This window comes from Schistocerca piceifrons, chromosome 5 (assembly GCF_021461385.2).
Source record: "Schistocerca piceifrons isolate TAMUIC-IGC-003096 chromosome 5, iqSchPice1.1, whole genome shotgun sequence".
Lineage (NCBI taxonomy): Eukaryota > Metazoa > Arthropoda > Insecta > Orthoptera > Acrididae > Schistocerca > Schistocerca piceifrons.
The window spans coordinates 475185802-475211570 of record NC_060142.1 but is presented as its reverse complement, the minus strand read 5'-3'; the positions used below and the strand labels follow the sequence as shown (position 1 = coordinate 475211570).

Here is a 25769-nt window from a genome sequence, read left to right as displayed (position 1 = left end):
TTTATAGGATTCCATGTAATTATCGGGAGATGTACACAGGTACTACAACACTGGACACTGTCTCTGGCAGCTAATTTGTTTAGTAGTCTTTCTGTTGTGTCTATCTGCGACTCAACATCTCTGCTACGTGGTGAGTAGCACTCTATAATTTCGTGATATTGTTAACCCATGAAGCTTTATTTGTTTTCCTACTTGCCTTCTCAGTGCTTCACTTTTTCTGTCAGACACTGTAGACTGTTTGAAAAAGGTGCTGCCAATGGTCACATAAAATCTACTTCCATTTCATTAAGCAACATAAGACAATTGCTGCTTGTTACTGTAGGAACTGAAAACACCATAAGCAGCAGTAAACGTCAGCATTATTTACTAACTAATAAATACACACACAAAAAGTGACAACTTTTATAATGATAACAGCAAATGAAAATTAATACAAGCATGCTGCAATATTGCTGACATAATAATTGATTCAAAACCTTTTTTAAAAAATATTACCTAATAACATCTGACATGTTTACTTGTAGCACTTTTGCTCTGTCTGACCCTGATCCAGCATATGATTTGTAATTTGGATCAGGAAAATAAAGATCTCCCCTCTTTGTAAAAGCACGTTGACAGTTATGTGGTACATTTTCCTGGCGACTCATAAGTCGGTGTGCTTCATCACTAGTTGGAATCAAGAGGACAGATTCAGCTCTGTGCTTATCTATTACACAATTTGCAATAATAGGATTGGAAATTATAAGAGCGCCTAGTAAGCTCGTGTAGCCAGGTGCTACAACTCCATTACGCTGGACATTGTGAACCTGCAAAAAAATAAAAATAAAATTTGTTTTCATTTTATAGTAGAAGAAGAGGGAAAGGGGTGAAAGACTTCAGAATTTCTATTATGGAGTGCTGGTGGTAATTACCCATTCGCACCACTACTACTTAAAGTAAAACTCACTATGTATCATAGCTCTAGCATTATTTAATTGGACAGATAACAAATCAACTCACCAAGTGGCAGCAGAACACACACATAAAAGACTGTTGTGACTGGCAAGCTTTTGGAGCCAGTGGCTCCTTCTTCAGGCACAAGGGCTGAAGAGAAAGGAAGAAGGGTGAAGGAAAAGGACTGTAGAAGTCTAGGAAAAGGGATAGATTTTAAGAAAGTCACCCAGAACAATAGGTCAGGGGAGACCTACAGTACAGGATGAGAAGGAAAGACTGACTGTTGGGGTCTGCTTCAGATGAGATTTGAAAACCTGAGAGCTTAAAGGTGGAAGACAGGATAATATGCAAGAAAGAGATTACCACTCAAACATCGCGCTTCCCCAAAATCTACCCCTTTTCTAGACCTCTCCAGTCCTTTTCATTCACCCTTCTTCGTTCGCCTTCAACCCTTCTGCCTGAAGAAGGAGCCGCTGGCCCCAAAAGCTTGCCAATCACAACAGTCTTATATGTGTGTTTTTGTGTTCTGCCGCTGCTTGGTGAGTAGACTTTTTATCTATACAATTCAATAATTTTATCAACAACTGATTGTTTTCATTGTTATAACAGCTCTAGCATTAGTTATTCATAACCCCCCCCCCCCCCCACCCCAAATCAAATTTTGGCAGCAGTCCCTCGTACTGATTTACCATGCTCTACCATATTTTCCTGCGAACTTATTTATTCTTAGTTCTCTGCCTCAAGAACCACGGTCCTTGATGTGGTGGGGTGGATTGTGTGTATCAACCATACAAACTACTCAACAATGTGTGCAATCATGTCAGAAAATGAAGATATCAGATTAAGATATGAGTCCTGAAGAGGGACAGCAGCCTTTTCAGTAGCTTCAGAGGCAACCATGTACATGATTGACTGATCTGCCCTTGTAGTGTTAATCAAGGTAGCCATGCTATGTCAGTTCTGCAGATGGCTGAAAGCAAGGGGAAACTATAGCTGTTATATTATTTTGATAATGTGAATCTCTAGTTTATGGTTTAATGGTGATGGCATCCTATTGGGTACAATATTCCAGAGCGGGTCCACATTCAGATCTTGGGGAAGGGGGACTGCAAAATAGGATGCTATCATTAATTAAAAGAAATCTGGTATTCTATGCGTCAGAGCATGAAACATTAGAATTTTTTAATCTTGTAGGTAGGTTAGCAGACTTGTAAAGAGAAATGGATAGCTGTAGTGTCAGCTCTCTGAGACTGCAGATGTGAGTGCAAGTTGCGCTTGCGTGTGTGTGTGTGTGTGATGTGCGCGCAGCGCGCGTGTGTGTGTGTATGTGTGTCTACTGCTGACAAAGGCCTTTAATGGCCGAAAGCAATGTTTGTGTGAATCTTTTTATTGTGCCTATCGCGGCTCAGCATCTCCGCTATATGGTGAGTAGTAACTTGAGTAGTAACTTTCCTTCTCTCGTATTGTTACATTCCATCATGGATAGGTTCTAGTTAGATACAGTCAGAAATAGCAAAGTATGGTGGAAGGAAGCACAGAATTTCTTATCAGGTGAATACAAGGTTATCATTGCAAAATCAAATAAGGTAATGCAGGAGTAAGTCCAATAATAAATATGAAAAAAAAGGAATGACGATGAATCAACATGAACAACATAGTGACTGAGATTAAACAAACTGTTTAGCACATTTAGGTAGCTGAGAAATTAATTGCGATGAGAACTGTCATACAATAGTGGGGAAAAGAAAGTTAAGGAAAAATAAAAGGAGAACATAGATTTGGAAAGGGGAAGCAACCTGTACAAATCTGCACACACCATAATATAATCATTGTGAATGCAAAGTTTAAGAATTACAAAAGATTTTTATACATGTAAAAGACCTGGAGTCACTGGAAGGTTTAAATAGATTATATAATAATGAAATCAAACAATGGAAAATCCAGTATGGAATGTAACAATACCAGAGAAGGAAAGTTGCTACCCATCATACAGTGGATATGCTGAGTCACGATAGGCACAACAAAAAGATTTACACAATTGTAGCTTTCGGCCATAAAGGCCTTTGTCAGCAATACACACACACATTCACGCAAACGCAACTTGCACACACGTCTGCAGTCTCAGAGAGCTGAAACCACACTGTGAGCAGCAGCACCAGTGCATGATGGGAGTGGCGACTGGGTGGGGGTAAGGAGAAGGCTGAGGCAGGGAGGGGGAGGGATAGTATGGTGGGAGTAGTGGACAGTGAAGTGTTGCAGTTTATACAGAGGGCAGAAGAGAAGGTGTGGAGGGGAGAAGGGGTAAGTAGCGGAAAGGAGAGAAATAAAAAGAAATTAAAAGACTAGGTGTGGCAGTGAAATGATGGCTGTGTAGTGCTGGAATGGGAACAGGGAGGGGGCTGGATGGGTGAAGACAGTGACTAATGAAGGTTGAGGCCAGGAGGGTTACGGGAACGTAGGATGTATTGCAGGGAAAGTTCCCACCTGCGCAATTCAGAAAAGCTGGTGTTGGTGGGAAGGATCCATATGGCACAGGCTGTGAAGCACTCATTGAGATGAGGGATATCATTTTTGGCAGTGTGTTCCGCAACATGGTGGTCTACTTGTTTTTTGGCCACAGTTTGTTGGTGCGGACTGGAGTAGGTTGTGGTAGTAGGGTGTATGGGAGAGGTCTTGCATCTAGGTCTATCGCAGGGGTATGAGCCATGAGGTAAGCGATTGGAAGCAGGGGTTGTGTAAGGATGGACGAGTATAATTGTGTAGGTTTGGTGGACGGCGGAATACCACGGTGGGGGGGGGGGGGGGGGGGGGGGGGGAAGAATAGGGGGAAGGAAATTTCTCATTTCAGAGCACGACGATAGGCAATTGAAACCCTGGCAGAGAATGTAATTCAGTTGCTCCAGTCCCAGATGGTACTGAGTTACGAGGGGAATGTTCCTCTGTGGCTGGACTGTGGGACTTTGGGAGGCGGTGGGAGACTGGAAAGATAAGGCACGCAGAATCCTAAACCGCTCACCTTGGTTAAGATTCATTGATGACTTCTTTGCTATCTGGACTGAAGGCGAGGGACACCTTATTCGCATTCCTCCAGAACCTCAACAACTTCTCCCTCATTTGCTTCATCTGGTCCTACTCAACCCAACAAGCCACATTCCTTGATGTTGACCTCCACCTCAGAGATGGCTACATCAGTACCTCCGTCCATATCAAACCCACTAACCACCAGTAATACCTCCACTTCGACAGCTGCCACCCATTCCATATCAAGAAAGTCCCTTCTGTACAGCCTAGCCACCTGTGGTCGTCGCATCTGCAGTGACGAGCAGTTCCTCTCAAAATACACCAAGGGCCTCACTGAAACCATCACTGACTGTAATTATCCTCCCATCCTTGTAAAAAAAACAAATCTTCCGTGCAACTTTCCTTCTCTGGTATTGTTATATAATAGTGAGACAGAGATATGGAATCAAGGTTTTAAACTACATACAATTTGCAGGAGATTATATGGACTCTGACCATATTTTATTGAATATGACGTGCCCGACAAAAGTTGAAGAATTTAGGAAAATGTAGGAATTTAAGAAGGTGGTACAATTCAACTGTCAGAGAATGCTGGAGTTTCGAAGGCAGCACAAGGCAACAACTAACTGAAATGTGGAAAAGGTAGCTTTCAGATACAAAGTAGTGAAGGCAGCATACGAAGAAATATACAAAAATGCAACGTCCAGTACAAATCCTTGGATAACACATGAGAGGTAAAATTTGACTGCTGAAAAGAGAACGTTAAAAAACACAGCAAATAAAACAGGCAAAAAGGAATACAGAAACTTAAAAAATAAGACTGACAAGAAGGAAAATCTGGCAAAGAATGAATAGTTAACTGTAGAAATTGCAGAAGCAAGTCTGGATATGGGAAAGATAGATGCCACTTGCAGGAAAACTAAAGAAGCCTTTGGAGGAAAGAGAAGCAGCTGTATGAACATCAAGAGCTCAGTCGGTACGCCAGTACTAAGCAAAGAACAGAAGGGTGGAAAGAACATATAGGTGTCCATAAAGGGAAGAAACTTGATGACAATAATGTAGAAAGAGACAGTGTAGTGGATCATATTATTTTCTCTCTTGTTCTTTTCTTTTTTATACATATAAAATATTTTGTGGCAAAGATAATATTTTCAAAGATAGAGATACACTCTTCAATTGATTAATTTCTGTATCTTCACCTGTTTGTCGGATAGATAAAAAATCTACTCACCAAGCAGCGGCAGAACACCCGCATAAAAGAAGGTTGTAATTAGGCAAGCTTTCGGAGCCAGTGGCACCTTCTTCAGGCAGAAGAGTTTAAGGGGAAGGAAGGGAGGTGAAGAAAAGGACTGGAGAGGTCTAGGAAAAGGGGTAGAGAAGAGAAGGCATTAATTGTTTCTTGCTGCTAACATACTTCACATATGACCAGAATCTCTTTGGATTTTCTGCCAGGATTCGAGACAACATTTCGTTGTGGAAACTGTCATAGGCATCTCGCATTGAAGTTCGAGCTAAATTTTGAGCTTCTGTAAAAGATGGCCAATCTTGGGAATTTTGGATCTGTTTAAATTTGACATGTTTGTTTTGTTGTTTCTGCAACAGTGATCTAACCTGTTTTGTGTACCAAGGAGGATCAGCTCCGTCGTTTGTTAATTTATTTGGTATAAATTCCTCAATTGCTGCCAATACTATTTGTTTGAATTTAAGCCACATCTGGTCTACACTTATATTATTAATTTGGAATGAGTGGAGACTGTCTCTCACGAAGACGTCAAGTGAATTTTTATCTGCTTTTTTGAATAGGTATATTTTTCGCTTATTTTTTGGGGATTTGGGGAGTACAATATTCAGTCTTGCTACGACAACCCTGTGTTCACTAATCCCTGAATCGGTTTTGATGCTCGTTATTAACTCAGGATTATTTGTTGCTAAGAGATCAAGTGTGTTTTCACAACTGTTTACTATTCGCGTGGGCTCATGAACTACTAGAAATAATTTTCAGAGAATGCGTTTAGCACAATTTCGGATGATATTTTATGCATACCTCCGGAATTAAACATGTATTTCTGCCAATATATTGAGGGTAAATTAAAGTCACCACCAACTATTATCGTACGAGTTGGGTACGTGTTTGAAATCAAACTCAAGTTTTCTTTGAACCTTTCCGCAACTGTATCATCTTAATTGGGAGGTCAGTAAAAGGATCCAATTATTATTTTATACCAGTTTCCAACAATTACCTCTGCCCATACTAACTCAAAGGAAGTATCTATTTCAATTTCGTGACAAGTTAAACTACTTCTGACAGCAACAAACTCGCCATTGCCAACCGTGTTTAGCCTATCCTTTCGAAACACCATTAGGTTCTTCGCAAAAATTTCAGCTGAGCTTATATCTGACTGTACCCAGCTTTCAGTGCCTATAACGATTTGAGCATCAGTGCTTTCTCTTAGCGCTTGGAGCTTTGGTACTTTCCCAACACAGTTACGAAAATTTACAACTGTTATACCAATGGTTCCTGTATCTACGTTCTACCTGTGTTCAGCCTGCTCCCTTTGTGCTTTGTGACTGAAGCCCTTCTTGTGTTTTCCCGAGACCCTCTAACCTAAAAATCCGCCCAGTCTACGCCACACAGCCCCTGCTACCTGTGTAGCCACCTCCTGCATACAGTGGACACCTGACCTAATGTTTAAGCAGTAATCTCTGTCTTGCATATTACCCTGTCTTCCACCTTTAAGCTCTATGGTTTTCAAATGTCATCGGGTGCAGTCCCCAACAATCAGTCATTCCTTCTCATCCTGTGCAATAAGTCCCCCCCCCCTCCCCTCCCCAACCTGCGGTTCTGGGTGACTTTCTCAAAATCTACCCCTTTTCCTAGACCTCTCCAGTCCTTTTCCTTCACCCCTCTTCCTTTATCTTCAACCCTTCTGCCTGAAGAAGGAGTCACTGGCTCCAAAAGCTTGCATGGTTGCAACCTCCTTTTATGTGTGTGTTCTGCCACCACTTGACGAGTAGATTTTTTATCTATCCAATTAAACTAGCTCGCAAAACACTATGCAAGAGTTAATAAGAGCGGAAAGCTAAGTGCATTATACATGGTGAGATTATACAGGTGAGGTGGGGGCAGGGAAAAATAGCCAGGTCAGAAAATAACAAATAGTAAAAACTAAAAAGGGAGCAAAGAAAAGGAATAGTGTCTGAAAAGAAATGCTGAGACCGAAGAAGTTAACATAAGTGTAGGCCAGGTGGGTGGTGAGAACTAAGGATATGCTGTAAAGCCAGTTGCCACCTGCAGGGTTCTGAGAAACAGGGAGGGGAGTGAGGGGAATCTACATAGCACATGTGGTGAAACAAGCAGAGAGGTCATGACTGCCATGTTGTAGAGCATGCTCAGCAACAGGATATTGTGTTTTGCCAGTATATACCCTTTGCCTATCCCCACTCGTCCTAAACTGATAACTTGGCAGTAGTGACACCAATACAGAAGGCCGGACACAGCTTATGTAACAGAAGGCACATGACATGTATCATTTCACCTGTGATTGTTCTACAAATTGACAGTTGTGACCTTTGGTGCCTGTTTCTCCACCCAACAACAGTTTCTCAGAACTCCACAGGTGGGAAATGGCGTTACACCATGTCCTTGGTTCTCGCCACCCACCTGGCCTACATTAAGTTTACTTCTTCAGTCTCAACTTGCTCCCTTTTGGTTTTCTATACCTTTTATTTTTTTCACCTGCCTATATTGTCGTCGTCCCCCCCCCCCCCCCGCCCCCCCCCCCATGTCAACCACGTACAATGCACATAGCTTTCTGCTCTTATTAACTCTTGTACAGTGTTTTGTCAGTAATCTCAGTAATCTCTGTCTTGCTTATTAACTTATCTTCAACCTTTAAGCTCTTAGGTTTTCAAATCTTATCTGGTCCAGTGCCCGACAGTCTGTCCTCCTTCCCTCTCATCCCATTTGGTAGCTCTCCACTGATCCCGGGTTCCTGGCGAATTTTCCGTAATTCTGTCCATTTCCTAAAACTCGCCAGCCATTTTCCTTCATCGCTCTTTCTTCCCCTTCAACACTTCAGCCAGAAGACAGAGCCACTGGCTCTGAAAACTTGCACATCTCCATAACTTTTGTATGTGTTTTCTCCTGCCTGGGTTAGTGAGTAGATTGTTTATCTATAAAATTAGATTTTATATCATATCAGACAACATTAAGGTTGACTGGAAACTGTACTTAAAAGACTCAGGATGCTGAACTAATAGTACTTGCTGATACAACCAATGAGTTAAATGCAACTATAGATGCTCAGGTTGTAAAAACTGAGCAAGCTACTGCTGAAACAAATATCATGTTAGATATGACGAACACCAAGATAGGTCAACACATTACTGACTCACATCAAGAAAAAATTAGAAATAAATACACAACTATGAGAATTAGAAGCCACGCTCTTAAATATAATGTGGGAGTTACATACTGATGTACTTAAACAGTCTCATATAACGTAGTTTTAAAGAAAATGAATAAATATTTCTTCAAATTAAATACAGATTCCAAACAAATTTCACACTTGTATCAGACATAAGATTTCACAACAAGTTACAAATTCAGATGAATTAGAAACTTGTACATCTCTTATTATCATCGTAGTGCAAATATTTCCTGCTATTGGATTCAATATTATATCTGTTAGACAGCTCAGTACAATATTTTATTATTTCACTTACATTTGCAGCTTGATTTTCTGACACAACAATATGATTTAAAACTGTACAATCGTAAGAGAATTTACTGGTTGGGGATAAGGTATTTAATACTTACTCTAGCTTTTACAAAATGTATTACAATGGTATAAATCTGCTTTAGGTCATAGTTATTGTAACAGGCAATAGAGACAAACGAACAGCTGAATCAATTGCCTGAATGACAATCTAGAGAATTGGGACTCAATTAAAATTTTTCTATCTCTGTTTGAAGCTTGCATATGCTCATTTTTAATTTTGACATTACAGATATAACAAAACTTATAACTAAAAAATTTATAATTCTAAGAATAAAGAGTAGGTAGCTGTCACTTTAAATTCTTTTCTACTTTAGGTGTGACTCCTAATGAAAGGACTGGCAACACAACTCTGAAATTTTCTTCTTTTTGTTTCACCCAGTGTGGGCAGACTTATCTCTCAAATAAATAATACATCACTCTCAGAATAATGCAGCCTCTCATAATAATGCAGCCTCTCATAATAATTCAACTTCCACTTCCCCATGCTCCTACCTCTCCCTAAATTCCACTACTTGTAATCCCCAAATATCCTGATCCTAATGAAATAAAAGACTTAAACATGTAAGGAAACTTCTGGCAGATTGAAAATAATTTAAGAGACAACACTTACCCTATCAAAGAATTTCCCAATGAGTATATTTGGAGGCCTGTCTATTCTCATACTATTGATTAATGAACTTAATACTCTTGAGTCCTTTGCATTGTGCACACAGAATGAGCTTAGAAACCGTGCACCTAGGAAGTTTTCAATAGCAGGTGCCCAAGAAGAATCTTTAAGTTTAATATATGCACCTGTTGACAAAGATTATTGACAATCTGTTATTTACAACATTGTTTACAATTACAGTTAAAAACAAGATACATTTATGACAGCAAAGATACTAGAATTGTCCTACAAACAGTTATATAAAGAGATATCAACCTTACCTTCACAATGCATGCCCAGTGCTGAAAACATGAGCTTCTGATAAACAAATGACATTGAAGAATTGCAGTTTTAGTGCCCATGCCAGACTCAGACATCGGGATTGAGATGGACACACCAGTGTTGGCCATCCAGAATGGTCGTGTTTCACTTCAGCACCACAGGTAGGTGGATTTTGCATCAGTCGGCAACCCTATGGTGGTGTAAGTTAGGAGAAAATTGTGTGCATTTTCCTCATCCAGGTGTGTTGGTGTTTCCTAGGCTTTTTGAACACCTATGTTATTTTTTCACACAGTTATTCACTTATCCCCTTCTTGGTCTGCTACTGTGGCTCTCCATGTATGCTACTGATGATTCTTGGCTTACACATTTTGGATTACCCTCAGTTTGTCCTTTCAGATTTGTGGACTGTTCTCATAGATGACCACTTGGTCTTTACAGCCATTTGCCATTTCTCAGAAACTGACTGATGACACTATCGCACTTACAAAAGTTTTGACAAGCCTGACTTCTGTATGCAAACAAGGTCTTAATGATGGACCCAAAATTTACGGAGCTTCGGCAGCATCAAATAACATTGCATGAACAGATGTAGCTGCAATAACAACAACAGGAGAAACAAATGCAATATCAAGAGCAACTGCAGCAGGAGCACATGAAAGAGCTGCTCAAGCAAAATGCAGAGCTGACTCGAAATGAAAGCACATAGCCAGTGAGACAAGCACCTGAGCCAGCTTTTGCCCCCACTCCTAACATCTGTTGTTTCTGATGTAAACAAAGAAATGTTGGGAAGCCACCTATGTAGACTTATGCTGTGTTACAAAGTAAGAAATATACCACATCCTGGACTCCAGAGCACTTTGTTACTCAGCAGTAGTAGCAGCTGACTGTATGAGATTGTGCAAAAGCTGTGTCAGTACAGAATTTAATAAATTGTGCAGTTTACTGAGTTAGTATTTCTGCCACAAAATGCAGATTGTGGCAGCAGGATTGCAGTTTTACCATATTGAAAGAGTACCAATTGGTCCTATGCAACCTGGATAATGGAATCGCCTGAAAATGCAAGTATGAATGTCCTAATTGCAGAGTTTCATACACTGACTTTTTAATCACAGACATAGTTGTAAGATTAATATTGCAGAAGGAGGTCAAGACTAGAATTTTGAAATTGTTTGACCCCTAGTAAAGTACAACTGCAAATAGTGCAGCAAAAACATCTGAGATGTCTGCAACAGCTCAAAACGCATTTTCAGATAGTTTGCAAACAGCTAAGTTCCCTGCCAAGCATCAACAAATTAGTCCTCTGAATGACTGTCCAGAACAATGAAGGCCCACCCACCTCAGTGTCGGATTTGCTCCCATTGATGTTTATGTCATGTTCAGACATTTGGACATGCCACAAATGTTGCAAGTGTCCACATTTTTTTGTCACATGCGTATTTTTGCTCCCAAAGTAGATTTCAGCAGACTTACTAATCAGACACAACCTAACTGGGTGTCTACAAGTTTTTGAGTTACTTTTATAACAAGAAAATTTTGCCTTGCTCTGAATATTTCGGCTGGAGAGAGGCATATACAGACAGCATTCCCTTTCTGTTACTGCAGCACATGAGAGGCCCACCCAACTCAGTGTCGGATTTGCTCCCATTGATGTTTAAGTCATGTTCAGACATTTGGACATGCCACAAATGTTGCAAGTGTCCACATTTTTTTGTCACATGCATATCTCAAGTTACAGCCCCTGGCAGTAATGTGCCAGAGCAGGAGAACAGAATGGCACACCAATCTGCCAGCATTCACTAATACAGTATGGGTAGCAGAACCTGACCACATGTTGGTGTTCGCTTTAACTCCATGGTAAACAGAACTGGCCAAGAACATAATAAAGTCTGGGTTGAGTTGAATGTCAACAGTATTATCACCCAATTCCAGACTGGAAGGTGTCAGTAGTTTCTTTCATTAACCAGGAAACATATCAGCATTTGGGCGACCCCTATGTGCAGCCGTTGCAGCAGCCGTTTATCTCATACGGCTGGCAAAAAATTCCTTTGAGAGGACAAATTACTATATGGGCAAAATAAAAGAACATGGAATGATAAATCGTCTTATTGGTTGTAAGCCAAAGTGAAATGAGACCACTCTGGATGGTCAATGCTGGTGTGTCCATCTCAATCTCGATGTCTAATCAGGCAAGGACTCTAAAACTGCAATTCTTCAATGTCATGTTTTCGATACTAAACGTGTATTGTGAAGACAAGGTTGATGTCTGTTGGCTGTAAATATTCACTGCATTTTGTTTCCCAGTAGTGGATGTGGTGAATCTAGTTTTGAGCTCGATACCATTCCAGGCTTTAGAATCATTCAGTTACTTCCTCCAACAGCAATCAACAGCTTCAATGCCTCGGCAAACCAATCAGCAAATGGAAAGAATGGAAAATGCACACTTTGACATGCTGCTAGAGCCTCTGGCAGGACCAATGAAAGATGGGAGATATTTAGTACCCTCGCCGGACTCTGATATTGAGATTGAAAGGGATGCACCAGCATTGGCTTTCTGGAGTTATCTAGTTTTGCATCCAAACTATGGGCACCATGGACTTTACCTCAGCTGGCAAGACCCTCTGGTGGTGTAAGCTAGGAAGAAGCGATCCCATCAGTGACATCACCTGGCCAGAATTATAGGTTTCCTCATGACATTCTACAGAAAATTATGAAACATGTAAAAAATACAAGTAGCTTGAAGTAAACATAAGCTTTAGATCATAAAACAGACCTCTTCTAGCTTTGGCCTCTGATGCTTATAGAAATGTATCATCAGCTTGGGATTCTGCATAAAGAAATCCTTATCAGGTTTGTGAACCTGGTAAGGCTGTTATACAGCTACTGGGCGTGGCTCCTATGGTGATGGGGATGCTGGTTTTTTCACTTTAAAAGGAACCAGCAGTGGTTAACTGTGGACCATACCAATACATTTATTCAATTTTTCCTGTGTGCAGTAATGTTCCACATTAACCACAAACCACGCTACCACAAAGTACATGATATCATAAACCAGAATTAAACTAGCACATTGATAGACCTTACATAATAAAAATACATACTGATAATTCTCTGTAACAGGAATCCATTTCAAAAAATGTCAGGAAGACTGCTGTGATTTTCACCAAAATTTACAACACAATGTGATAGTGACCTAAAACCTGTAGGCTATTTCTATGATGTGTGCTGCAGTTTTTACCTGACAATTTCACTACCATAATCTCCACTGCCTTGGTAACATACAGTAAAGTGTGAAATTTGAAAACAGTTTGATTCTGTAGTTACAGCAGAAAAACAGACTGAAATGTGTTACGATGAGATGTGACAAAAGACACCTCTTTTTTTGAGGTTTTCCTAGTCATCAAGACATTTGATACTGCCTTCTCCAGAGAGTTCTAAACAACTGTAGAAGATAATAAATGATGTGAGATTTAATTTCAGTACCATCAGAATATGGGCCCGCTTTCAATGCATCTCCACCTTGTCATTTTTTAGGGCCTTATATGCTTGCACTGCAAAACCAAATACAGCTTCCACAATCAAATTTTCACTCTACAGCAGAGTGTGCGCTGATATGAAACTTCCTGGCAGATTAAAACTGTGTGCCGGACCGAGACTCGAACTCAAGACCTTTGCCTTTCGTGGGCAAATGTTCTACCAACTGAGCTACCCGAGCACGATTCACGATCTGTCCTCACAGCCTTCCTTCCAGCAGCAGCTCGTCTCCTATTTTCCAAACTTCACAGAAGCTCTCCTGCGAACCTTGCAGAACTAGCACTCCTGGAAGAAAGGTCCCGAGTTCGAGTCTTGGTCCGGCACACAGTTTTAATGTGCCAGGAAGTTTCAAATACAGCTTATTTTGGTGGTTTAGAACATGGTCTTTCTAATGAAAATGGTTTAAAAGAGTTTAGTAGAAGACGTTTTTTGTAAAGGTGGCCCAAAAATAGCCATTTTTGGCACTTTCAGAAAAATCATCAACTTTGCCCTCAGTTTGTAAATTACTGGAAAGCAGTAGGGGAGTGAAATTTTATGATTTAAGACCTTGTATTCACAAGTTATTATGTACAAGGTTTCAGGTGGAGCCTGCAATCAATTCTGGAGATATAAACAACTAAACTTCAAATTTTTTTTCAAGCATCTATTTTTTTGGCTACCTTTGCTCCAAATTATCCATACGCAAATCATCCAGGAAATCTCTGTATTGTTATTTTGAGTAAGAGAGCAAAAAAAGTTGTACAAGATGGATTCGTTTTGTTCCCTTCAAGAAAATACTGCCAGAGATACTGGGTGGTTACAATTAAACTTTTCCTGTTTAACACGTTATAACACATAAACTGATTAACACATGAGTACCAAACCTGGTAGCATTAATGTCAGGGACATAGGGAAGAGAAATAATGCAGAAACAATTCAACTGAAACACTTTTAATGTGCTGCTACGGTGCATCATACCATTACATACCAGTACCACTACTGTTACAGAAGGGGCTCAATACGGCACCCATCAGTGTGCAGAAGTGTCTGAAGGCACAGGATTGCATTCTGCACAGCAGAACAAAGTATGTCCATAGGTATGCTGGCTACCTCTCCTGATATGCTGCACTTCAGATCAGCACATGTTCTCCTGGTAAACCCTGTCCTTCAGGTAGCCCCACAACCAGAACTCACCGGGAGTGAGGTCACGTGATTGTGCCAACCAAGCATTTGGAAATGATCGGCTGATAATTCAATTGTTTCCGAATGGGTCTTGGACAAGCAGGTGAACTTCACGAGCAATGTGCTGTGGGACTTAATTTTGCATGAAAACTGTTGAGATCAATGCGTCTCTGTCCTGTAGAGTGGGGTATGACAGCTGGTGAAGCTGGTGAAGCATATTGCAGTAATGCTGGCTTGTCACACAGCACGCTTTGGTCCTTGAGCGCCAACCTGTTCAAAAAAGAATGGGCCAATAATGCACGTGACACATTTACCATACAGAGGAACTTCATGCACAATGACTGTAGGTGAACATCCCCACATTCAGCAATTTTGACCTCACTCATCAGAGAAAAATGAGCTTCATCTGTCTATAGGATGGTCCAGGGCCAGTCCTCGTCAACTTCAATTCTTGCGAGAAAGTGGACAGTGAAGTTAACTCGTCATGAGTGCTGTGGTGCAAACTGCTGTATGATATGGATCTTGTACGGATACCACTTGAGAATGGTTCGAAGCACCTTCCATACAGTGGACTACGGGATGTTCAACTGTCGTGACACAGCACACGCACTGCCTGACAATCAGGAATTGTGTGCAGCATTGTCTGCCATAGCAACAGCAATTTCATCAACCACCTGTGGTGCAACTGGTTGTCGCCCTCTTCCCGGAGCGATGCCCAGTTTCTCCAGTTGATTCAAACTTCTTCATCACACACCGCACAGCATGTGGAGAAAGAGGACCCTTCCATAATACTTTCAGCTGGCAATATTCTCGAAGTGCACATGCAGAATTACTGTTGATTTGATAACAGAGCTTCACCAATAATGTCCTGCTCCTTTTGTCCATGCTCATGTTGACACCTCAACAAGTGCACTGCGACGGATCAAGTGTGTGAGACAATGAGTCACGATAACTGATCATTGTACCTGTTGGCCACAGTTGGAACTGGACAGTGACACTGGGATGTGTGGAAATCATGCACCGCAAACTCTGACATTAATGCTACCAAGTTTGGTACTCATACGTAATTAGTTTCTGTGTTAAAAAGTGTTAAATAGGGAAAGTTTAATTAGAACTGCCCGCATTATGTTTCAAAGTTGTCGAAAACTCTTGGGTACACTGCCGATAGCTGTGCCATGGGTTCAAACAAATGACTATATCTCTGGAAGTATAGAATTAATTACTGTGAAACTTTACCAGTGTTCACTGGGAACATTCATATAAAATTTCATCAAAATCTGTGATGATCTTGTGCAAACCTCTAGGCAACCTCATGTGGGAATTTGGCATAGAATGGCCCAAAAGTAAGGTCCCAAACTTACCAATTGGACCAACAGGTTTCCGATCAAATTTTCCATTCCTGTGTAATTCATCAATTTTTGCCAAAAAGCTGGGCATCCAAGAACCGTACAGACTTATCACATCCCTGTCTTCCCTCTCAAGTGCTCTAACCTGCCTCTTTTTTGCTTCTGAAACACATGAGACACAGAAATTTCAAGGACATTTATTTCATATATGCAACAATAAATGTGCCTTCAATAATTAGTTGACAATACAAATATTTACACAAATTCAAAACAGAAAGTGAGTGAACAGTGACCGAGGATAAATGATGGAAGGTGCTTTACAGTCACACAAGATTAATTTTTAGAGACCAAACAACTCAGTAAACACCAAACAAATATAAAATTATCCCTCCCTCTCTCTTTCATGTGCCATACTTGCCTTAGTAACATTTAAATGTAGGCAGTTATCACTTAATCTTTCAGCTACCCTCTTCTCAAAAAATAAAGTATACTACATTTAAAATGGACATAATAAAACATGCAACAAAGAGGTCAGTTCTTCATTAGAAGAGAAAGCTATGAGTTTCAGGACAATGCCCTATAAAGAAATAGGTCACTGCTACTTCATTCCACCTCTGTTAGCCAGGTAGGGAGCTGATCTCAATAGCTGCATCTTCCCATCCATCTCCTCCATTCACATCTACCACCATCAGCACATGCCCTTCTTACATCAATGAGGCAATAGCTTGCAGAATGATTGAAATTTCTTTTACAACTGTTCATCATCAACAAGTTTACTTAACTGCTAAGCCTGCTTGCTTATTTTGTTCTATGCCTACTTGCCCTATTAACCAACAGAGTGCTATATTATTCCCTTGGCGATCATTAACTATCCGTATCATTTTTCCCCTGCCAGGTATATAGAACAAATAACTTTGAGGCCATCAAGGAAATCTGAGCAGTTGAGATAATACTTCCTTCACTCACATCTCACCAGATCCAGTGCTTTCAACCAGAGAAAAATACAGGCAGCCAGGTGACTCCTGGTTTAGTATCAATCATTTAAGCTACAATAAAACTGCAGTCTTACTCTAAATTACATTAAAATGACTGTTTACAAATAACAATGGAAAACTTTCATTTATAAGATATGTCACATCAAAATTAATTCTAGTGCTCAAAAGGAGCTAAAGCAGCATTCTGATCTGTTCTATTTGTCATACCCATTTACAAATGACAAGTCTTTGCATGAATCCTACAGGTCTTCATTGCTCCCAACGATTGTTAGAATGTTATCCTGCTAGTGAGCAACAGTAAGGCATGCCAGTGACAGCAGGATTTTTTCCTTTATAGGCCTGTTGCAAACACAAAGCACTTCATCATGATGTAAAAGAGGTGGCTCGGGAGCCTTTTATAAAGTGACATACAATTGTCCGTTGAGCCCGGTGTGGGGTCGACTGTAGTCAAAGCTAAGCATAAAAATATAGCTCAGCAGCTAACCCAGCTAGTAGTCAACTCTTGGATGACTATTAAAATTTCTGCTTAGACACTTCTGTGCTTTTTGGTTCTCAAATTCAGGACTAGGTGAATCTAGTTAACTGTGATACCATTCACAGAATTTGGTACGTTATGTGTGCAATTTAAGTAACTGTTTGAACTTACATTATGTTGTTCAACAAGGTTCCACACCCATGTACCCTTAAAGCAATGGGCAGAGCCAAAGTTTCATAGAGCTTGTCCAGTGCCTTTCGTCATGGGGCAGCAAGTTACAGCAGAACCAGAAATGTTGCAAAGTAAAGGTGTTACAAGGGGGCATTCAATACATAATGCAACAGATTTATTTTCTTGGACAATTCGGGTTGAAAAAATGTGGACTCTGTTGTGGGACATTGCGATATACTCCTGATTCAGCTCCTATAGTTTCATGAAGTTCCCGTAGGTGGTGACACTACCCTCTCTCCCCCAGAAAACCAGAGCATCACAGATATTCAAGGGGGGCATGCAAAATACCAACAGATACTAGGCAATGAACATAAGCATTCAAGTCATTGGGTGAAGGGTCTGACATGATCACAACAAGGTTCAAACATCTCAGTGCACGACTGGACGTCTCTGTTGGCAAGGCCTCACACAAGTTGGCACTGAACTATTTTCCCTCATCCGCTCTACAGTCTATGTATTTCACCTTCTGACTTCCATCTGTTTGATCCAGTGAATGATGCACTCCACAAGAAGCAGTGCAGGGAAGATGGGGAGGTTATTGATGCAGCAAGACACGGGCTCTGATGTCAACCAGTAGGATGGTACCATGCAGTCATACAGGCCCTACCGATAAGGTGGTATAAACCCATCGCATTGAATGCAGATTATGTTGAAAAACTTGGTTTTGTAGCCAAACGAGTGGGAATAATGTGGTGTATTGGAATCCTAGGACGAAACCAAACTGCTCGCAGAAAAAAATGTGTTGGATTACTTATTGAATGCCTCTTGTATATACACAGTATTGTCAAGCCAGTGGGCTATGACCACAGTCATAGTTAAGAAATCATTTGAATCACTCAGAATTTGTAAACATTTCAAGTCTATCATTGATGCTCAAGCAAATGTCTATCTGCATCCAATTCCTCAGGCGGAGGAATAGTTGGAAAAATTGGTTGGGGTCTATATTTTTTCAAAGCTAGATTAAAAGATGAAGCAGTTTTTGGCGATTAATATGCCATTCAGCACATGTCAGATATTTAGATAACTTGCAATTACCGGGGCCATGTAGGATTAGCACCTGCACAACCTAGAGGAGATGTTTGAGCGGTTCCAGGACACCAGACTGTGGTGTCGACCCAACAAACATAGTTTCTTTCAGCTTAGTGTTAAGTACCTGGGACACATGTTAAATAAAGAAGGGCTCAAGAATACACTCAAGCACAGGGATTCTATCACTAACTTGCCAGCTCCTATGAAATTCAAAGAACTACAGTCGTTCCTCAGCAAAGTAAATTATTATGTGAGGTTTATTTCCAATGCAGCCCAGATTTCTCACCCGCTTAATAAACTGCCTAAAAAAAGGTGTTGAATTTGTGTGGTCAGAGGCATGCCAGAAGACTTTCTTGCTACTTAAAAAGTGCTTTAGGTCAGCCCACTGTTTAGTGACTTTTCAACCCGGCATACATTTAAAGCTAGCCACTTATGTGTCACACCGTGGTGCTGGTGCCGTGCTACTCTCACACACACACCAACAGCACTCGACAGCCCATTGCATTTGATCTACAACATTAAATTCAGTACAGAGGAATTTTTCGCAAAATGGGAAAGAAGTGTTGGCTATCATATATGGAGTCAGGAAGTTTCACGTGTGTTTCGATGGTACTAAGTTCCACCAATCACAAGCCCCTCATTGTCATTTGGTACCCATCCAAAACTTCCCAATAAGGACAGCACAACAGGTGCAATGGTGGGTACTGGTCCATAGTAACTATACCTTTTTGAGATCCATTATCAGCTCACCATGCAGCACTCAACACTGACACACCTTCTTACTTGCCGTGCAGCCCAGACGCTGAGTCTGACAGCACAAAGCACTCTGTTTTACCTTAGATGCAAATAAGCAATATACTCTTGATGAATTCCTGATTACGGCATGTGAAACAGCAGCAGAAATGGACCATGATCCACTACTCCGCTGGTCGTTATCTGCTATACGGCAGGATGGGCTGGAGCACCAGTCTAAGGTACCGACACAGGATGGTGCACTAATTTTTCTTGATGTCACTGAAAGCGTCATTCTGATACTATGGACAGTTCTGAATGCTCAGTGGTAGTTCCTCCCACACTCCGCCTCCTCATACTGAAGCTCCTCCATATTGATCACTGAGGAATATGCAGAAAGAAAGTAATAGTGCAGCTTCATGTATATTGGCCTGGCATTTTAACCTTTGGCCACGTGCTGATCACTCCTGGCAAAGAGGGCATGTTGATTTCATACGACCATTATGGGGAGCAATGTGGTTGCTGGTTGTCAATGCTCTCTCTAACTTTCCATATGTGGGACATATCGCAACTACTACCCTTGGACTCTCCATAATATTTGCAAAAGAGGGGTCACGCTACACCCTGGTTTCCGACAATGGCCCTCAATTCCGGGAATCTGCGTTATAGGGTGTTTGTAAATGCAATGACATTTAGCACATGGTCACCGCCCCATTTCGGAAGCCGAGCATATGGTGAAGACCTTCAAAATGCAGATGCAGATGATGGCAGCCAACTCTGGGGAAGCACTCATCAGCTTCCTCATCAACTACCTGTCCATCTCTTGTCAATGGACATAGCACAGGTGAAATTTTATATAGGCGCAGGTCCCATGTCCTCTTTGACTTGCTGCACCTATCACCACACACCCATTGCCCTGAACACAACCATATCACTGTGTGGGCTCCCACATCTGACTTTAAACTTTCTACCGAGACTCCAGGTGGCCCAAGGCATTGTCACTGGCAATAGAGTGTGGTAAATGTTTAAAGCTGTGGCCAGTCAGCTGCATTTAGTCATGTTTTGAAATCAACTCCAGCCGCAGCGAAGCGTGCTCCTCCCCCCAATCCTTTCCCCTCAATTACTGGCTGGTCACGACATATGCAACCACGCAAGAGGCAAGCCTGCCTGCTATTGTAACACTTTCCGCCCCTGCATTCAGCATCGAAAGAGGGGCAACTACGACCAGTGATGGGAGCCGATGGTGATGGAAGCACTTCCAGCCCCTAGGACACTTCCAGGTCCCACAAACACCAGTGATCCCCACACTGCATAATCGACAGAGGTGGAGCATTTTCAGACTCAAGTGCCCACAGAAGTGAATCATTGTCCCCATCTCCTCCACACCTGAGTAACAACAGGGAGATCAGGTCAGTGTGGTTCCAGTTGTCTGAGACTGGAGACATGTGTGCAAGTTGCTTTTGTGTGTGTGTGTGTGTGTGTGTGTGTGTGTGTGTGTGTGTGTGTGTTGCCGACAAAGCCCTTAATGGCCAAAAGGTATAATTGTGTGGACCTTTTTGTTGTGCCTATCGCAACTCAGCATCTCCGCTATATCGTGAGTAGCAACTTTCCTCTGTAATATTGTTACATTCCATCCTGAATTCTCTATAAAGAACTATGTTCCATAAATCACATTTGTTCTTGTTATAGTACCTTCCCTTTCTTGATCATTAACTGCAACTGCCGTGTTATTAACAGTTATATACATATAAAACAAGCCACACTTAAAATGCTACGAAGAGGGATATCATTCTCTTGTTCTAAATTAATGCTGTAGTAGGAAGGCTACATACAGACTAGCAAACAGCCACAAAAGCCACACAGATGGATCACTGGCAGGAGGAGGAGTAAGAGATCAATGTTTAATGTCCTGTCAACAACGCGGTCATTAGAGATGGACACAAGCTTGGATGGTTTGAAGGAACCATCCCAGCATATTCTTTAAGAGTTTTAGGGAAATCATGGAAATCCTAAATCAGGATGGCTGGAGGTAGGTTTGAAATGTCGTCCTCCCAAATGTGAGCCCAGCATCCTACATACAGTCACTAATGCAAGGAGAACACCTATTAGGTGATATTAGAAGTGGAAAGACTACTGTAAAACTACCTCCAGCAAGGATGGATTGTTAATCCAAGTCAAACTGCACTTTACTCATTACAAAACCAACTTTTTATACAGGAAGATACAGTGTTTGTTTGAGTGTCTTCTCATTTTAACAATACATAATTTAATTTGTAAAAGAGTGAGCTGGAAACATCCACTTTTTCTGTTAGTCTATTCCTAAAAATAAGATGGGGCACAAGGAAGATGCTTTGACAAAAATTGCAAAACAATCAGGCACACCCTGGGCAACAGTGAGGACAATACCAAAGGCTGAATCTTCTACCACCAAAGACGCTACAATGACACACTTAAAACTGCATTTGTCAATACCATCACTAGTAAAAAAACGATCTCCATTAATACCGAAGGGGTTTCAGCACAGAAGGAAGCACTAATGTCCGACATCTGCAAGAAACATAACTGTGGTATATTACTGGTCCAAGAAACACAAGAGGATCAAATGACTATCAACCGAGGGTGTATGGAATGCAACTCACCTAAGAGAGACCTACCAAGCAATAAGGCAACAGAACTTTCACAAAATTGGACAATGATATACTGTCTGCAGATATGAATTGTGCAGACAACACTGAAATCTTAACAGTAGGAATTCGATTTTGCACTACCAGACTTTCCTACAAGTTTCCAGAATGAGATTTTCACTCTGCAGCGGAGTGTGCACTGATATGAAACTACAAGTTACCAAATAAGTAATACTAATCTACAAAAACTTACTATTTTGACACCAGCCAACAAAGATGTTACTGAATGACTTATTGAGGATATAAGAAAACAGACACAAATGATAAAAACCTTTAAGACTGGACCGAATGCATGGGTTTAAAACTAATACATGACCCAGTGTTGCCCTATTCCTTTAAACAGTAGACTACAGAGGAGGGGTTACAACCCAAATAATATTTTTACCTCTGAAAATACTGTTCACCAAACGAAGAAGCACACTGCAGAACCATTTCCAACAACACAACACCGAGCTCTTATATTTACTGTAGAAGTAGTTGTTAAACCAGAAAATTTGTCTTCGTAAGACAGTTAAACTTCAAAACGCTCAGTGGGATCAATTTTCTCAGAACATGGATGAAGAAGTCATAAAAATCAGGTCTGATACAGAGAATTATGGAGATTTTGTGAAGATAGTAAAGAGTTTCTCTTGTAAACATATTCCAAGAGGATGTAGAATTGTGTACTTACCTGTACTTGGTAAAACTCAAAAAGAACTCCTTAAGAGGTACGAACAACTTTTCAAAAATGATGCATTCTCAGCTGAGACAATACAAACATGAGAAAAACTTATTCAAGCCATATCAACATCACAAACAGAAAAATTGCATACTTTCCTCAGAAGTCTGAATATGAAACACAGCAGTCAACAAGCCTGTAAAAGTCTGAAAAACCTTACTGGTGATCCTACAGTTTCGCCCTCAGTTGTATGCAAGGTCACCCCTGACCAAATAGCACACCAACTGCTGCTGAATGGCAAAAGAGCAAAAGTAACAAAACTTAAATGACATGAACTTGGCACGCCATTCACCTATGAATGAACTGAAAACTGCTATTCATTGGATGAAAAGTAACAAAGTTGCAAGCCTGGATGACATGAGATCAGATCAATAAGGAACTCTGGCCCTGTAACTTTGAACTGGATCCTGCAAATGACGAACACTTGTGTTGCCACAATAATAATCCCATATATCTGGCACAAGCATTGCTTAAACCAGGAAAGAACCAAATAATTCCAAGAACTTCAGATCTGTATCACTTCTGTGCCATCTGTTTAAAGTTCTGGGGAGAACAGGAAAATAATGATTAGAGAAGAGTCAGGTTTCATACCAGAAAAGTCACACACTAGTCGGATACTTATTATAACCCAGCATGTCAAGAAAGGGTACGAAAGAAAGCAGATTACAGAAGTTGCTTTATCAACCTTACAGCTGCTTATCAGACTATGAATCATAAAAAACTAAGAAAGAAGCTGTACACAACAACTAAGGGCTAGCGACTGACACCATCTGACACCATTTAAACAGTGTCTGCTGCAGAACAGATGATTTTTTGTCATCCTAAGTGACAAGAAGAGTCGCTGGAGAGTGCAGAAGAATGGCTTACCCAAGGAAGTGTGCTGGTTCCAATATTACATATCATATATACTAATGATCAGCCACTCAATGCTGGAATCCAGTCCTTCATCTACATAGATGACACAGCTGTTGCTATTTAGGGAGCAACATCTGAAGAAGTAGAATCCAAGCTAACACGTACTCTCGAAGAACTTGTCACCTACTATGATGACAACCTCTTGAAACCCAACCCACATTAAAATCAAATGTGTGCATTATACTTATGCAATAAAGAGGCAAAAAGAAAGTTGAACACCACCTGAAAGGACACAATTTAAATCATTGTGCCCACTCCAATACCTAGGGTTAAAGTTGGATTGTGTCTTAACCTACAGAAAACAATGTATAGACACCAAACAGAAGGTATGCATTAGAAACAACCTTATCCTGACAAACACCACATGGGGAGCGCAACCCAGCATACTCTGCACATCCACACTTGCTCTGTGTTTCTCTGCTGCGGAGTATGCTGCGCCAGTCTGGAAGAACTCTGCACATGCTAACGAAGTTCATGTGGCCCTTCATGAGACAGGCCTCGTAGTCACAGGGTACCTAAGACCAACTCCAGTCAGCAAGATATTTCCACTCATGGGAGTACCACCTCCAGATATGGGAATACCACCTCCCGACGTAAGAAGACAGGTAGCAGCAGAGGATGAAAAGAAGAACACAAAACAGATCCACAGCATCCATTGTTCAGACCTCACACCTATCCATCATGAGTGAAATCCAGAAGCAGCTTCCTACTTACAACTGCACCAATTCCAAGTCCAGCAGAAGCCCACCGAACTGAGCTGTGGAGAACATAATCTCCTGTAGGATTATTGTCAACAAAAAAAGAAGCTACATCAGGCGGCCATATCCAATACAGGATCTGGGAAAACCTCAGCTGGCTGAGAACAGGGATGACAAGGTGCAAGACTAATTTAAAGAAGTGGGTATCAGTGATGATGAATGTTGTGTATGTGGGGCAAGGCAGGACTTTGAACTTTTGTTAGTCTGCAGTAACCCGAGCGAACCCTGTGATATCAAAGACGTGTTTGCATTGATCAACAGAGCCATTTTGGTTGCTGAGCACAGGGCTCATAAAGTGTGAAATACTCTGTGATTTATATTACATTGTAATTTAGTGTCCTTCGGACTCAGATAAATAAACAAATAAGTAATAAGATAATTTTTTTCAAATTTTCTCTCATTTTCTATATGATACATCACAATATTTACATGAAACAGTTACTTTCTTATTTAAGATTAATTTAACCAAGTTTGATTATTCACAATGTAATTTCTCAATTACTGACAATAATATTGTAATCTCACTTAGAGATAATTAGTATGAGTAGGTGTTCGGGATTTTAAGACTCACAGAAACCATGAGGAGATGGAAAATATTGTGAGCTAATAAGTAACTTTGAATGTACAGACACACCTCATTTGAAAGGCCTTTGGTTCCTCTTTTCAGTTAGTGTTTTATCTTCATCAAAAACCAAGTATTTCAAAAGTTATTCATAATTAATTTTGACATCTGGAATGTCTGTTTTTAACCAGTGGTTATTTCCACGATTCTGTCATTTAAGTTTGTGATAACAAACATGTTGGTGATAGCAAAAATGTCCACTCACTTTCAGAAAACATGTTTACTAATTATTCAACACAGAAAAATATTTAAATATGGGAATAAACAAGATATTAATAATACAGTCTGTCTAACTTTATCAATTTTCCCGTTATCTAACATGTAATTAATTTCCAAACAATTGTTACTATTATTCCACATAATTAATTTTGACCTTTCTCTCATTATCAGTTAAAAAATAACAGTCAAACTCAACAAGTACTCATTAGCTTGAGGAAGCTTCAGGCAGTTGGTGCCTAAAAGGTAAAGTGTTAATATGTATATGTCAGTCAACTCTTTGAACAATCCTTGTCTAGCTACTAACAGGTTAATATCCTATTGTCACTACAAGTCAAAATGTACTTAGTAACCAGTTCTTAGTTCATCTTATAAAGTTACATACTTATATGAACTATGTTAATCAGTCTGTGTTGAGTGTGCATGTTGTCAACATTTAGTTGTTAAATTTTTTGTCATCATCTAAGAACAGGAAATAATTGACAATCTTCTTCTGTTGAATGTAACAACATGTCTACTGTTACCAGTCATTGTTTACTTTATTTTCACAACATGTTTCAAAGGTTTAAACCACCATCATCAGGTTTTCAAATAAGTCTTCTTCTAAACTGTGATTCCTGAAGATCTAACATGTGTAGACACACAGGTGCTGAGTTTGTTACAGAACTGTTCACTACGTATGTTGCCACTCTT

General features: G+C 40.5%; 1 protein-coding gene across 2 annotated transcripts in view; it reads right to left on the bottom strand.

Annotated features, from left to right (window-relative positions):
* LOC124798288 (structural maintenance of chromosomes protein 6) overlaps positions 1–25769 on the bottom strand; it is a 218138-nt gene that overhangs the window by 85967 nt on the left and 106402 nt on the right. For both annotated transcript variants that reach the window (XM_047261615.1, XM_047261614.1), the window contains 3 exons: positions 15717–15863; positions 9346–9527; positions 496–806 (listed from right to left, as the gene is read on the bottom strand). In XM_047261615.1, the coding sequence (XP_047117571.1) occupies positions 496–806; positions 9346–9527; positions 15717–15863 (640 nt within the window). The remainder of the gene's footprint in view (positions 1–495; positions 807–9345; positions 9528–15716; positions 15864–25769) is intronic.